The 15,217-nt window shown below is 55.4% G+C and overlaps 1 protein-coding gene across 4 annotated transcripts in view; it reads right to left on the bottom strand.

Annotated features, from left to right (window-relative positions):
- Nucleotides 1–15,217, bottom strand: part of EPHB2 (EPH receptor B2) — a 103,440-nt gene that overhangs the window by 51,184 nt on the left and 37,039 nt on the right. For all 4 annotated transcript variants that reach the window (XM_050322171.1, XM_050322173.1, XM_050322172.1 and 1 more), the window contains exon 3: nt 14,474–15,158. In XM_050322171.1, the coding sequence (XP_050178128.1) occupies nt 14,474–15,158 (685 nt within the window). The remainder of the gene's footprint in view (nt 1–14,473; nt 15,159–15,217) is intronic.

Genomic DNA, 15,217 nt, shown 5'->3' with positions numbered 1-15,217 from the left:
GGCACAGAGCTCTGCTGGCCTAAGAGCGCCCGGAGAAACCACACGGAGATCCGGAACAGAGTCCGTAAAACTCCACCCAGCCTGAAAATCCCAGTAACTCAACATATTCCCTGTTGGCATCCGGAGCTCAGACCCACCAAGGGCGAGCACAAGGCACGAGTGACATCCCAAAATTCAGATTCAGCCCAGGTTGAGGCGGATGCTGAGGACACCGAAAGAAGGAGCTGCCCTGAGCACCCACCTGCAGGCTGGGTGACAAGTGACACGGCTCAGCCTCCTGATGTCCCCAGATCAGCAGGGTTTGCCGGGGCTGAACTCACTGGCACAGAGTGACAGGAAGATCTCCAGGTGCCGAGAGAGTGGGCAAGAACGTGGCAAATGAAATTCAGCGGTGACAAAAGGAAACTAATGCACTTGGGGGAGAAGAGCCCTAATTATACAAACACAATGATGGCACTAAATTAGCTATTAACATGCAGGGAGGGGATCTCGGCAGCACTAGAGATAATGCTCTGAAAACATCAGTTCAAAGCTCATCCATCATCAAAAAAAAAAATGAGGAAATGTAAGGAATTATGAAGAAAGGAGCCCTGTGAAAAGCAGGAATGTCATTAAGCCATCCATGGAGCCACGGCTCGAGCTGTGCTGGCAGTGGTGGTCAACCCCAGACAAGGGCATGAGGGAACTGATAAAAATGATTGGGGACACAGAGCAGCTTCCATATGGAGAGCCAATCAACTCAGAGCTTCCATGTGAAAAGAGGACACTCAGGGAGGGATATAAAACCATCAGGAATATGGGAGACGTGAATGGGAATAGATTGCCTGAAATTTCTTACAGTGTGCAAGGACATATTTTTTAAAGTGGTGCATAATTAAATTGCAAAACTTGCTGCCAGCAGGCACTGGAAACAGGAACAGCATGGCAGGAGACAGAAGGAAACACTGCTCTATCCACCACTTTCTTCTCTACTCTCTGGCCAGTGCAGAGCTCTGCAGACCAACAAACACCAGGGCGTTTCTGAGGAGGTCGTGTTTTTCCTTCACATGCACCATCTTGCCCAGCACACGGGAATCTCCCTCTTGGACACCTCCTGGATGTGTTCCTGGGTCTCCACAGGACCTGCAGCTACCAGGAGCTTCAGCTGATGGTTTCCAGGGGGCAGGAGGGGGATGTCCATACTCCAGCCCCCCCTTCCTCCTGGTGAGCCAGGTCAACAGTGCCAACACCTGGAACTGAAGCTGGAGGGGCTGCCAAACACAGGTACCAACAAAGCTAAGGACAGTCACTGTGTTCCTGTGAGAGCAGGAGGACCCACAGGACTGTGATGTCACACTCTGGACCATGGACTGTTTGCCTGGAATCCCAGAATTCCACGATGTCACACTCTGGACCACGGACTGTGTCTTGAGACTCCCAGCATCCCGTGATTTGTCCTTGGGCTGTGTCCCTGTCCCCTCAGCATCCCACAGAGGTGACTGCAGCAGGAGCAGGGGCTCTGGAGCCCTGGTCTTTGCCCTTGCCATGAGTGTCTGACCCTGCCCACCCACAGCACGGTGCCTGCACATGCATTAAACCTGTGCTAGGAGGCCGCTCAGCTCCTCTGATGTCCTCCGAGAGCCCTCTGCGGAACAAGAAACCCTCCCAAAACAGATCAAAGATGTCCACAGAGAGGCTGCTTAAGGGGGAAAGAGCTTCTGGGCTTCCCATTCGAGGGGTATGTTTCCCTTCACGCTCAGCCCAGTGATTAATGCTCGCCGGGGAATCGGAGCTGCAAAATGAATTTGAGAAGACAGAGCAGTGTCAGGCTGTTAGAGGCTCAAAAAGGAGCTCGGCGGCTCCCCCGAGCCCCCGAGGCTGAGCACTTACCATTCAGATTTAACAACCAAACGCTTCCAAGGCAGGCAGGGGCCTCCCCGCTCACCTCTCCCTCCCCGAGGACACCATTAGCACCTGAGAGAGGGAGAAGCCACGGCCTTGGCGCTGCGTTCGGGGTTTGGATCCGCACGAGATCCCCGGGCTCCGGGACGGCTTCGCGCGCCGGGGCTCGTATTTTTGGAAACAGCATCCCAGAGGATGCTGCTTGTTCTGCTGCCAGCCCTGACTGTTTTGGAAAGTTTGGTTAAGCTCCGTTTGGCTGCCTCGGAGTTATTCAAGCGCGGGAAGGGGGGGGTGATTGGTTACAGGAGGTTTCAGGGCTGTTCTCGGAGAGCGGTTTGGGTGAGGAAGCCCCGATTTGGGCTGCCCGGTGAGGAAATGAAGCCTCTCCCACGGGCATGCGGAGTCATGGCTCGGTCAGCAGAGGGTTATTGGAAAAGGACATATTCAGAGCTCCTGGGTCTGCTCAGTCCTGGGGCAAGAGGCACCTTCCCTGCAGCCCGAACGCCTCCACAACCCCACTGATCCCCTTCCCCCCTCCCGGCACTTCTCTCCACGCCTCCAGCAAAAGCCGCTCTTCTCCCTTCACCAGGCAGAAGGTTTGGCAGGAAAAGCTGGACAGGAGCAGGCAAGGGCTGCTCCAGTCTGCACCTCGAGCCACCCCGGGAGCCCGGGACGCCCCCTCCTCTTCCTCAGCTGCTCGCCAGCCTCACGCTGATCATAAAGAAACCTCTGTGCGTCTCCAGGGAAGCGGGACTCGGAGAGGGGCACAAAGCCTCCCGCAGCTGTGTGTTTGCAAACAACCCAGCTGAGCTGTGAAGAGGGGCTGAAAGCAGTAATTGTCTTTAATTAAAGGAGGTTGGAGGCATCTCAAGCTTTGACAAAAGACATTTCCAGCCTGCCAGCGGCTCCTCCGGCACTCAGAGCCGCCACAGCCGCCACTCGGCCCGGCCCGGGGGGTTCAAAGGCGGTGGGTGACAGCGGGACGTGGGGACACTGGCCCCAGGTGGCAGTGGGGACGTGGGGATATCAGCCCAGGATGCAGGCACAGCGGTGCCAGGGCAGTGCCACACACCCGCAGGGCACTCCCAGAAGGATGCAGGCAGTCAGCTCACAGCAGGATGAAATGCCTGGGACTCCTGCGGACCTCGTTGTGCCAGATGTGGGCCAGATGTGCCTGTTGTGTTGGGACCCAGCAGCTGCCTGAGGTGTCCCACCCTCCTGCTGGACCTCTTGTGTACAAGGTGTCACCTCAGCCCTGCTGGTGTCTCACCCTTGTCCCGACCTGCCCTCATCCCCCCCGCCCGTGGAGCTCACAAAGGGGATGCTCAGAGCCAGAGGCCACGGACCCAACGCCAAGAGCGCTGCTGCTGCAGTTCCTCCGGGGCTAATTAATTAATCCTGCTTGTTAGTGAGCTACCTGGGCTGGTGTGGAGTTCTGTCGAGGTGCTGCACCCCTGGAAGCTCGTGTTGGGCTCTGCAGCCCTGCCTGCAGCAGGAGCTCACACTGCAGGACACCCACACACGTGAATCCTGTTCCCCCAAAGCCCTCCCCAGGGCTCCCTCCCAGCCACACTCTGAGCTTCAGGGAGGTGACAGTGTCTCCCTGCCAAAGCTCCTTCCCTCCTCTCCTCCATCCTTCAGGGCCGAGGCTCCTCAGGGAGGACCTATTGCCCACCAGACACTGCTTCTTTCCTCCCTCCCTCCTTCCCTCCCTCCCTTTTGCTTTTGGCCTTCCAGCACATCAGCATGCAGGGAACAATGCTCTGGTTTCCATGGAAACCCCATCGCGGGGGGCACCCCCGGCCTGTGCACCAGGCACAGCAGTGGTGGTCCCGTGGTGGTCCCACCTGCCTTGCTGCCCCCACCCCTGGCTTGGCAACCCCCCTGCTGGGCTCCCCCAAAGCCTTTCTGAGCCCTGGGGCTGCAACCCAGGGGTGGAGGGAGGAATTCTGCTGCTGGAGAAACACGTCACATTCCCTCTCCACCTGTTTGCCCAGAGAAGCTGTGGCTGCCCCTGGATCCCTGGAAGTGTCCAAGGCCAGGTTGGACGGGGCTTGGAGCCACCTGGGATTGTGGAAGGTGTCCCTGCCCGTGGCATTGGATGAGCTTTAAGGTCCCTTGAACCCAAAGCAGTCTGGGATTCTTTAGGCAGGACTAAGCTGCAAACCAGCACCTGGGTCCAGTCTGAACCCTCAGCTCAGCTTTGCACATTGTGCTCCATCTGGTTTCCCACGTGTGCCCCCTCATCCCTCACTCTCACCCACTCCATATCTGCCTTGCAGCTGGAAGTGACGGAAAACCAGCCCCTGAACAAGGGTAAATCCCCACTGTGGCCCCTGCAAAGGTGCAGAGAACCAAACACACCCAAAATCACGTCCTAGGAGACCCACTATGCATGTTGGGCAGGTCCCCATGTGCCTATTTTTGCCTGGGAAATCCTGGAAAGAGCAGCCGTGCTCTAATTCAAGAGAAACAAAAACAAACTGGGATCACTTCCATCTGTGCCAGACAGAAAAAACTTTCCAGAAGAAAAAAAAATAAAAACCAACACACCACCAAAAAAACAGACCAGTTCTAATTATAGGGTATCCTGAAGATACACACGCTCAGATTTGTCACCCTATTTGCAAATTAGTCGTACCCTGGTGACAATGAGAGCGAGCACTGGGCGTGCTGGAGTTCCTCTCCTGGCTTCATAATCCCCTCTGGAAAGCAAGAACACCGCTGTAAGCAGTCACTGAGGGTGAGCCAGTGCATCCTGCCTTTCCCTTTTATGGAATCACTAAGGCTGGAAAAGCCCTGTCAGATCATCAAGTCCAATCATTAACCCAGCACTGCTGGGTGCACCAGTAACCCATGTCCCCAGGGGCCACTTCTAGACCTTTTTTGAACACTTCCAGGGATGGGGACTCCACCACTGCCTGTTCCAATGCCTGACCAACCTAAACCTCCCCTGGCACAACCTGAGGTTGTTTCCTCTTGTCCTGGAGGCAGAGCATGACCCCCACCTGGCTCCACCCTCCTGTCAGGGAGTTGGAGAGAGTGAGAAGGTCCCCCCCCCGAGCCTCCTTTTCTCCAGGCTGAGCCCCCCCAGCTCCTTCAGTTGTTCCTTGTGCTCCAGACCCTTCCCCAGCTCCATTCCTGTCTCTGGACCTGGTCCTAACACTGGGATTTTCCTGGCTGGAAAAACCAAGCTGGAGAAAACCTGGAGAACGTTTTTCCTACAACATCTTCCCAGTCTCTTATTCTTCAGTCAGTGTCATAGGTTGACTCCCAGGGTGGAAACTGAGAGTAAAACACCCCCATTTCTGCTTGGATCGATGTGGGAGCCGGTGCAGGTGATGGTACCTGGGAAGGTGATGGGATGACAGCACAGGCAGCGCTCTCCATCCCCCCTGGGACTACAAACAGCACCGAGATGGCAAATAAAGGCAGCTTTAAACCCATCACTGGGGTGCACTGTGGGGAAGCGTGAATGAGAAGCTTCTCTGGGTGTGAGTCATTCCCCAAATGTTTCTCCTAATCCTGTTTTCCCTGCTTTTCCTCGCTGTGTTTTATTAAGGAGGCTGCGTGGAATCACGGAGAACACGGGTGCTCCGAAAGGCTCGGAATTAATTTTGCTCGCTGTGCTGCAAGGGAAGGCCTGCAGCAGGAGTATTCCCACTGGGATAAACCCTCCTAAGCTTCCTGCCTCCAGCAGCAGGAATGCTCTGGATGATGGCTGGCATGAGGGAGCAGCTCCAGCATCCTCTGCCTGGGCAGCCTGAGGAATCGCCACCTCCTCCTCCTCCTCCTCCTTCCTCATCACAGATCCCTGAGAGCCAAAGATGGCTCTGTAGGATCCCAAACCATCCAGGTGGGGATGGACAGGGAAAGTTATCTGCCAGGATAATGCTCTGGGATCATGCTGACAGGAACATGGATGGACACTGAAGAATTGTCACCAGTAACTGGAGGGCTAAAGAAAAAGGGAAGGGAGGGAAAGGGGCAGACATCACTGAAATGGCTCAAGAGAGCAGCACCTCAGAAACTTCCAGGTAGGACTCTGATGCCCAGCTATGTCCTGTATCCCACCTGTCCCCTGTGGGCACATCAGGCCACTGCAGGGGGGACCAGCCCACATCCCAGAGGATGCAGACACCCTGCCCAGGAACAGCTCTCCTGAAGGGCAGGGAAAAGGTGGAAGGGTGTGATGGGAATTGATGGGAACCACCCACTGCTGCCCAAGAGCAAACATGTCCCTGGTCCTGTGCAGACCCTTCCCATGTTCCCAAAGAAGGCCCCCAGAGAGCTCTTCCCAAAGAAGGCCCCAGGAGAACCTGGGCCATAAAAAGGCAGATCTGGGGCATTTAATGGACTGTGCTGTTCATGTTTGACAAACATTATCTGTTCCTGCAGCCGCTTCAGAAGTCACTACGGTCTTTTCCAAAGCCATCCAGGCTGGAAAATGCCATTTGGAGCCAAGCATGCCTGTTACTCTGCTTCGGGGGCTCTGCTTCAGGCTGCACTATCTGACTACCTGAGGGTTTGGGCATTTTGATAGTTTGAAATGATAAAGCCTTTCTCTCGTGGCCTTTGATTGTTCACTCTGCTCCTGTTCCTGTCACAGCTCCAGATGGAACCAACCCTCCCCACTCAGGAGATTGTAGGAATCTGCAATCCTCCCCACCCTCTCACCTGGTTCTGCTCCTCATTCTTCACCCAGGTCCTTCCTCACGCTGCTTGAGCTCCAGCACTCACCCACGCCAGGACTGGGTGTCACAGATCACTGTGTCACCAAACTGAAGGCCTCCTTCAAATGTGACAATATTGTGTATTTTGCTGGGCCAAACCTAATTTAACCTCGTTTGATGTTCGGTCTGTGTAAACAGAGCCATTGTGTGAGCTATGAACACTTTGATTCTACTTCCTAACCTTTATGGGGACTTTTCTGTACACTTCCCAGTGATATATTATGTTTCTAAGGCATATGGGGAACAATAACGAGTTTCCCTGGAGCTAATTAAGCTAATTATGGCTTCTAGATTAAATTTTCTGTAAGATTTTTACCTTGTGTGGCTAAAATAAAAGAACTGTGCTCTTACCAAGCACATCTGACTCATCTGACATCAGAAAAACCTTAAATCTGTGCAGAGAACATCTCAGGGTATTTCCCAAAATTAAATGTTCAAAACAGTCTCTTGGCTCTGGCCCAACTTGGTCAAAAATCTCAAACGAAAAAGAAAAAACCCCTCAAAAGCACCTTTTTCTCTCATTTTTTTTTCAAGCTACATAGGACAAAGAATATTCTCCTCATAAAAATTCAGTACTGTGAGGAATTCAAGGAAAAATCCTCCTTCCTCCCCCACCCCCCCCAAGATCTCTGAGCTCTTCGAATCAAAGGAAAAAAACTAACGGCAAAAAACACATTCCCTTCATTTTATGGCAATAATGAGTTAAAATCCTGGAATCCTGGGCCTGAATCCCAGCCATTCATTCCAGTTCCTATTAATGTTTACCACTTTTCTCAGAAAAAAAAAAAAAAAAAAGGGGAGGGGGGGAAAGGGAGGCCAAGGAAGGAGAGAGAGGAATAAATGGAATAAATGCCTCTCTCCCGCTGGCGTCGGCACGGGATGCTGCCAGAGCCCCCATTCCCTGCTCACATGGGTGTAGCAGGATCAGGAATGTGGTATTTGATCCAAAATGCTGTTTCATCTGTAAAAAAATAAATCAGGGGGAGATTTTTCCTCTGGGTACACGCGTCAGCTCCGTGAAAGCACCCATGTCACAGCACCCCAGGGGGGGACACACCACCCTCCAGGGCTGCTCTCAACAGCTCCTCCCAAATTCTCCCTGATCCCAGCACAGTGGGAGTAAGGATGGGGGGAGCAGGCAATCCCAGAGTGGGAAGGGGGGGGCAGAGACCATCCCTGCAGCTCTGCAGGGGAAGACCATGTGATCTTTAAGGTGCCTTCCAACCCAAAGCGTTCTGAGATTTGAGCACAGAGATGAAGGGGCCGGTGCAAAGAGACTGGGAAGCAGCAGCTGAGGCAGACACAGTGGCAATGCAAAAACCCACCATGTTTCTCTGAGAAATCCTGGGAATGGCCATCAGTTCCATCAGGAAACTACTACTAGGGTTTTGCTGGACCTGAGATCTCCATCCCTTCCTCCAGCCCAAGGTACTCACGACCTGCCCCCACTGATAAATGAGAATATGCTGCTCCTCTTCAGCTTCCACGGGCTGCTCTAAGGCCACCCCCTGCATCCTGCTGGGTCTTTAATACACCATCACAGCAGAGCTGGAAGTGCTCTGCAACACTCCTGCTGCTTAAAATCCACTCTCACGTCCTGGAAAACCTCATCTCCTCCCTTTCTCTGTAGAGAAAATACTTCATAGAAGGTCTCAGCCCATTCCTTGTCTTGAAAGCAAAATCAGGAAGGGATTCTCATTTCTGTTGTTTCCCAAGAAGATTTAGTCCCTCTGAAGCTGCATCTCCTGCTCCAAGGTAAGTGGTCCATCTCCCTCCTCCAGCAACACATCTTGCCCCATCCCTGTGAGGTCAGCATCTCTTAGGGCTTCACACCAACAGCAAATCAATCCCTCAACCCCCCATCTGACACCCCCTTGCTCCACCAGGCTCCCCCTTGGTCCCACTCCAACCTCCCAGAGCCCAAACTCCAACGGGAACGTGCAGAGGACAGGCTGGCATCTCCTCCCACCCCAGGGAGCCACCAAGCAGGCGTGGAGCAGCTCCCAGAGCAGCTGCAGTCCCCACCACAGCCCTAATTGGATTCACAACATGGAGAGGTCAGCGAGAAGAATCAAAGCCGTGGAAAGAAAGGCGCTGTATTCTTGCTTCCCAGACGGAGAGGGAGGAGAGGGAGAAGCCCCAAAAGCAGCATCCAACAATGCCACGGAGCCCCGGCCGGCTGGGAGCATTCAAATTGTCAACAAGCCTGTAGAAAAGGCAGACAAATTCCTGTTTTGTACTTGGGAAGCAGCCAGGTGATGTAATCATCTTCGAGGATGATGGTGGAATACTTTCCATTCCAGCAGTAACTCAAGATGTTAAATAGCAGCTCCTAAAGTCAAACATGGCTAAATCAGTCTGTCAGGGCAGCCCCTTCCTAAGGGGGTGTAAAAAGGGGGCTGATGGGCCGGGGGACACTTAATATTTGTTTTCCACACACCGTGTGAGGCAACAGGTTCTGGAGATTTAGGAAAAAGCTGTTTGCTAAACGAGGCAGTTGTGGCTATTTTAGGATTGCAACGTCAGTACCAGTCAAATAAGGCTGTGCCAGACCCAGGACTGGATCAGGGAAGGATTAAAGGAAGGTAGGGATAGCAGTGCCAATCTCCTTACTTTTAGGGAAAACAGATTAAGGCAAATTAGCCTGGTAGGGCTTTTTGATGCAATTACAAGATCGGCTGGGGGTGGGGGGAGGGTAACGCTGTTAATGCCACACACCCAAACCTCTGCAGAGCATTTCCCTTGCTAACATGCATGATATTTTGATTCCAACATCAGTGGGTCCACCGACACCGTGGGACATCCTTGATGCATTAAAACTTGGCTGACACTGCAGGGCCTGAGATCTGAGCAGGGAACGTGCAGCGAGCGGGTCTGTTTCCACTAGAGCCAACAAATTCGGTCTGTGCCTCTGGGCTGTTTAACATTTTTATCAATGACCCAGGAGAGAGCCCAAAACATTCCCAATAACGTTAGCTGATGACATGGAAGTTGTAGTGTGGTAAATGCTGAGGATGATGGGTTCTTGATACAGCGACCCCCGACACCTCGGGGAGCTGGGTGCATTTCGGTACAAACACACGTCAAATCACACCTCCAGGGACAAGGATGCCACAGTCCCAGTCTTCCCAGTCCCACAAGGAAGGACAAGGATCCTTCCAAAGCACCCAGAGAAATGCCACTGCCAAAATGGTGAAGGAAAGTGGGGGGGTAGGAAGAGGGAATCTCAGCATCCCCTCTGGCACGCAGCTGATCACCACGAGCATCCTGTGCGTGGGGAGCTGGAGCTGCCAAGGGAAAGGCTAAAGCAGTGCCAAGGGCTGGGAAGAGCCAAAAAAGCTGGCTGAAAACCTTACCAGAGGAGTGGAGGCCAAGGATTACCCATGAACAGAGGCACAGAGAGCACAGAGGTGTGGCGATGGACAAAGCTCCCAGCGCTAGGCGCAGCAGGAGCGACCCGCTGGAAGCGTTTAATGGGCAGTTCTCCATCTCTGGAAACATTTCCAGCACTATTGGCTGCATCTGCTCCAGTTCAACCAGAAATGCTTCCTGGAAGAGCTTGATTATCCCTAGAGCCTTACAATTTATTGGCTGGGTCCAGCATTATCAGTGGGGGCCCAGACCCGAAACAGGCAGAGAGCCATAAATAGCCTCTCATCATCAAAACATCACGTCCCGCTCGGACAAGCCCTTCTCCGGCACTTTGGGAAGCTGTACGACGCTCCAAGCCCTTAGCACATACTTTGGCCTCCTCTGAATCCCAAGCACAGCTTGTCTGGGAAAGACCCTCACTGCTTCCCACCCCTCTGGGAAGGAGGGACGGCTCTGGGTCCTCGTGTACATGCACAGCACGATCTGCACATGCATCCTCCACACGTGGTAGGATGGGGGCAAATCTGCTGCCCTGGACACCAAAATAACATAAAGCACAGGCAGGGAAGGAGGCCCATCTCCACCTTGGGCTGGAGGATCACAGAATCCCTGAATGGTCTGGACTGGGAGGGACCTTGAAGCTCATCTTGTTCCAACATCCCTGCCATGGGCAGGGACACCTTCCACTAGACCACACAGCTCCATCCAACCTGGCCCTGAGCAATTCCAGATGGGGCAGCCACGGCTTCCCTGGGTAACCTGTGCCAGGGCCTCCCCACCCTCACAGGGAAGGATTTCTCCCCAATATCCCATCTATCTCTGCCCTCTGGCACTGGGAAGCCATTCCCTGTTGTCCTGTCCCTCCAAAGTCCCTCTCCAGCTCTCCTGGAGTCCCTTTAGGCCCTGGAAGGTGCTCTAAGGTCTCCCTGGAGCCTTCTCTTCTCTAGGTAAATACCCCCAGCTCTCCCAGCCTGACTCCAGAGCAGAGGGGCTGCAGCCCTTGGAGCATCTCCATGGCCTCCTCTGGGCTCATTCCAACAGGTCCATGTCCTTCTGGTGTTGGGGACCCCCAGAGCTGGAGGCAGCACTGGAGGAGGGAGGTCTCACAAGACTGAAGTAGAGAGGCAAAGAGCAGAGCAGAGGGGCAAGGAGAAAACAGCTGGTAGCCTGAATCTCAGGTTTCTCCTCTTCCCATCAGGTCACCAGCTCCCCTCCTCCACAGAAATGCTTGTGACCCCAAGGGGTGACACCACACGTCTCTCATAGCCAGAGAGTGTCACCAGCAGCTTCTGCAGGTCAAAACCATCCCTTGTCACCCCAGCAAGGCCAGGGGTGTCACCCCATCCTCGGCGCTGTATGGGGCGCAACAAAGAGAGAATTCCGGTATGGGAGATGCCCTCCTGTGATGGAGAGGGGCTGGAGAAGGATGAAGGGCTGAACTGCTGGGACCAGCAGTGATCCCTGAGCAGGCAGAGCCCGTGCAGGCACCGTCCAGCCAGGCCAGAGAGAGCAGCAGCACAATGGCTCTGCCTCCGCCGTGGCTGAGCGGAGCCAATGGCTACGAGAGGCACGGGGAGAAATCACTTAATATGCTGCATGGGAGGGACGGGGAGGGGGGGAGAGGGGGGAGGCGCAGACAAAGAACAGGGAGATGGAGAGAAAAGACGCAGGCAGGGAGCAGGAGGTGAAGTGGGGAGGACAGGGCTTGGGGGAGGCACAGCCCAGGAGCCGGGAAGCGAGCGGGGAAGCGGAGGGGAACGGGCAGCCAGCCCCTCGCACGGCCCTGCGGGACAGGCGAGCGAGGCCCCGGCAAAATGAAAATCTCTTAACCACACAGAATTGTTAACTGCCCCCAAATCCTTTTGTGCTGGGGCTGCGAGCTTAGAAGAGCTTAAGCTGTTAGATGCATGAACTTCCTCCATAAATATCCCCGAAGCGCAGCGCTGCGAGCAGGCTGGCGCTGTCAGCCGGCTGAGAAACCCAGTGGGGAAAAGGAGCAGCTCCTTCCAGCTGCTGGCCATTCCTTGGGATGCCCCTTCTCCACCTGGACCCCTTGGAGGGGCAGGACCGTGTCCCCCCCCACTCCCTGCTACGTCCTGTTGGGGCACCCGAGCCGTGTGAGAACACTTCACCCCAAAAGCCGGCTTGGATTTGCTTTTGTTTTGCTTCTGGAAAGGGGCCCAGATTCCCTCCCACCCCTGGAAACACGAGCAAACCTGCCAGCCACATGTAGGAGTGAGTTCCCCGAGCCAGGCGGCTCCGACGCTGCCTCCGCAGGGAGCAGGGCCAGGGCCAGGGCGGGAGGTGGGCAGGATGCAGGGCTGCATCCCACAGGTCCTTCCTGAGCCCAGCTGGGGCCACCAGCCCCTTCCCCAGACCTTTGTGGGGCTCTCTGGGAGGGCTGGGAGTGGATGGGGATGTCCTGACTGTCCTGCCAACTCCGTGGCTGTCCCAGTCCCCAGTTCGCTTCTGGGGGATACTGGGGGGAAATGGAGGGGGTGTCCCAGTCTGGTACAATCCTGGGGTGCCATCCAGCCCTGACCCAGCCCCACATGGGAAGGGGAAGGAAAAGAAAGGGAAAGATGGAAAGAGGAAGGGGAAGAGGAAAGGCAAGAGAAAGGGGAAAGGGAAGAGAAAGGGGAAAGGGGAGGGGAAAGGGAAAAGGAAGGGGAAAGGGAAGAAGAAAAGGAAGGGGAACGGGGATGGGAAAGGGAAGGGGAAAGGGATAGGAAAGGGGAAAGGAAAGGGGAAGGGGAAGGCAGCCCCAGAGCCAGCTGCCCCATGGAGACATCGGGCTGTGGCCACTGAGTGATTAATGAGGGTGGGGAGAGCGGGACCGGGCGAGCGCCAGCACCGGCTGGAGAAACAGCTGCCGAGGTACCGGACCTCCCAAAATCCTGCTGCTGCTGCTGCACACACAAAGAGGGCCCAGCCCCCCCACTCCTGCTTGCTCCCTCCACCTTGGCCCCTGCTCCTGCCTCCCCTCCAGCCCTATGGGCTCTGCATGAGGGGTCTTGGGAGCCCTGGGGCACGTGAAGGGACTGTCCCTTGGCTGGGCTGCAGCAGGACCAGGGAGCCCCCAAGAAAGCCCAGTTGGATCAGAGCAAAGAGCTGCACAGGGCTGGGTCTGCTCCGGAAAAAAACAGGCCGTGAATTGTTGGGGCTTTCTGGTGTTGCTATGGATGCTTTGCTTGGGAGTTGTAAAACCCCCATCTACCCTCTGAGGCAGGGATTAGCCAGGCTCAGTTTCCACCAGTATTTCCTTGCTGTATCCATCCCCATCCCTGCTAAGCCTGGGAGACACTTGATCTCCCGAGCTTGGTGGGAAGAGATGTTCAGTGGCCAAGTGAGGAGCAGCTGAAATCGTGGACATTAAATGACCCCCAGAGCACACCAGGACCTAAACTTTTGGCATGTGAGCAACCTATCCACCAGCAGCAGACATGGAACCCTGTCCAAGGGGACCATACAGCCTGCAGTCCCTACCAAGCATGGCCAGACTGCCCATCCCCCTCTCCAGCCTGTGCATCTTCCACTATGAGCACCTTCCCCTTGCTCGGTGCTACCTGATGATCCCTTCACAGCCAGAAGAAAGGAGACACAGCTCCTCCTGATACTGTTGGAACTGCAGTGGGATTTGGATGTTCAGCCAGGACAGGGGTGGAGAGGATCCCATGTGCCAAACACTGTGGTTTGCTCTGTGCGTGGTACAGCTGCAGGTGCCCATCACACAGCTCTTGGGTCCTCTTCTCTCTCCCAACAACCCCAGTAGTTCCTTTCCCAACTTTCCCAAGTGTGACTGGGGAGGAGCACGGAGGGAGGGTGGTGCAGAGCCTCTTGGACAACATTGGCTCCCTGGTGCTCAGCTGAGCTCAGCAGGCACTCATGGAGCCTGCTTTGAACACTACACGGCCAGGAGAACTCCTGTAGGGCAGGAGAACATCTACAAAACAGGAGAACATCTAAGGGGCAGGGAGCAGAACATCTATAGGGCAAGAAACCTCTGGCTGTTGAGGAGCCCAAGGGCCAGCTGAACAGCACATGTTCCACCCTGGGCCATTTGCACCTCACCAGGAAAATGCTGTAGACAACTTGTTCCCTCCCACTGCACCCCCTCTGGGAGGCTGCACTCCCACTGCCCTCATCCCAGAATCAAATCAGCCCACGCCAAGGGCACAAACCAATGAGAAAACAGCCCCAGTGTTTTGGGAGGCAACAGCCGGTTGGTGACACGCACCACAGCTACACACACGTGTCCCATCCGAGAGCGTGGATAGCACCAGCAACAGGCGGCCCTGGGGACCCAGAGATCAGGTAGAGCCTCTTCAAATGGATGGATGAGCCTGGGGCAGGAACTGAGGGGCTGGGGGAAGAGTCATCCTCCACCCCTGCCCAAGGAGGTCACTCCCAGCCGGTTCATGCAGACCCCAGGAGCAAACCCCAACCGCCAGCCCTGGCGCAGAGGCGGGACCGAGGCACGCGGTTACCTCTGCAGACGGTCCCGTTCTCCACCGACTCGTAGCCCGCCCGGCACATGCAGCGCCCGATGGGCACCAGCCACTCGCCGTCCCCGTTGCAGTAGAGCTTGATGGGCACGTCCACCTCCTCGGCGTTGGCGATGCACGTGCCCCGCGCCGCCACCAGCGAGGTGCTCTCCGCCCCCGAGAGGGTCTCCTGGAAGACGGCCCCGTTCTGGATCACGCGGGGGCACTTGCGGTAGAAGACGCGCACGGCGATCAGGGACATGCAGCCCCCGTAGTCCTGGAAGGCCAGGTAGAAACCGTTCTTGGAGACGGGCCCGAAGCTGCGCACCTCGGTGTTGATCTTCATCACCCGCCCGCCCAGGTCCACCTGCGAGAAGCTCTCGTCGGCGGCAATCGTATCCACCTTCATCCAAGGATTCTCCATCCAGTTAGGAAAAGTCTTGGTGGCCGAGTCAAAGTCCGACTCGAAGTAGTAGAGGTTAAAAGTCTCCTTACAGGAGCCTGGGACGTTTGGGATGCTGCTGCAGTCCCGGACGGAGAATTTCATCTCCACGTGGATGCGGTGTGCTCCTCGCCTCCAGATGTACTTGGTCCGGAGCCAGTTGTTCTGGGAGGACTCGAAGACGTTGCACACCTGGTAGGTGCGAATCGTGTTCATGTTCTCGTCGTATCCACTCACCTCTTCCCACTGAGGGCACGACACAGAAAGTCAGGGGGCTGCACTGAACGGATGCCCCACACCCTCCT

Source organism: Myiozetetes cayanensis, unplaced genomic scaffold (genome assembly GCF_022539395.1).
Source record: "Myiozetetes cayanensis isolate MyiCay16 unplaced genomic scaffold, myiCay2020 scf28, whole genome shotgun sequence".
Classification (NCBI taxonomy): domain Eukaryota; kingdom Metazoa; phylum Chordata; class Aves; order Passeriformes; family Tyrannidae; genus Myiozetetes; species Myiozetetes cayanensis.
This window is presented reverse-complemented; position numbering and strand designations above follow the sequence as displayed.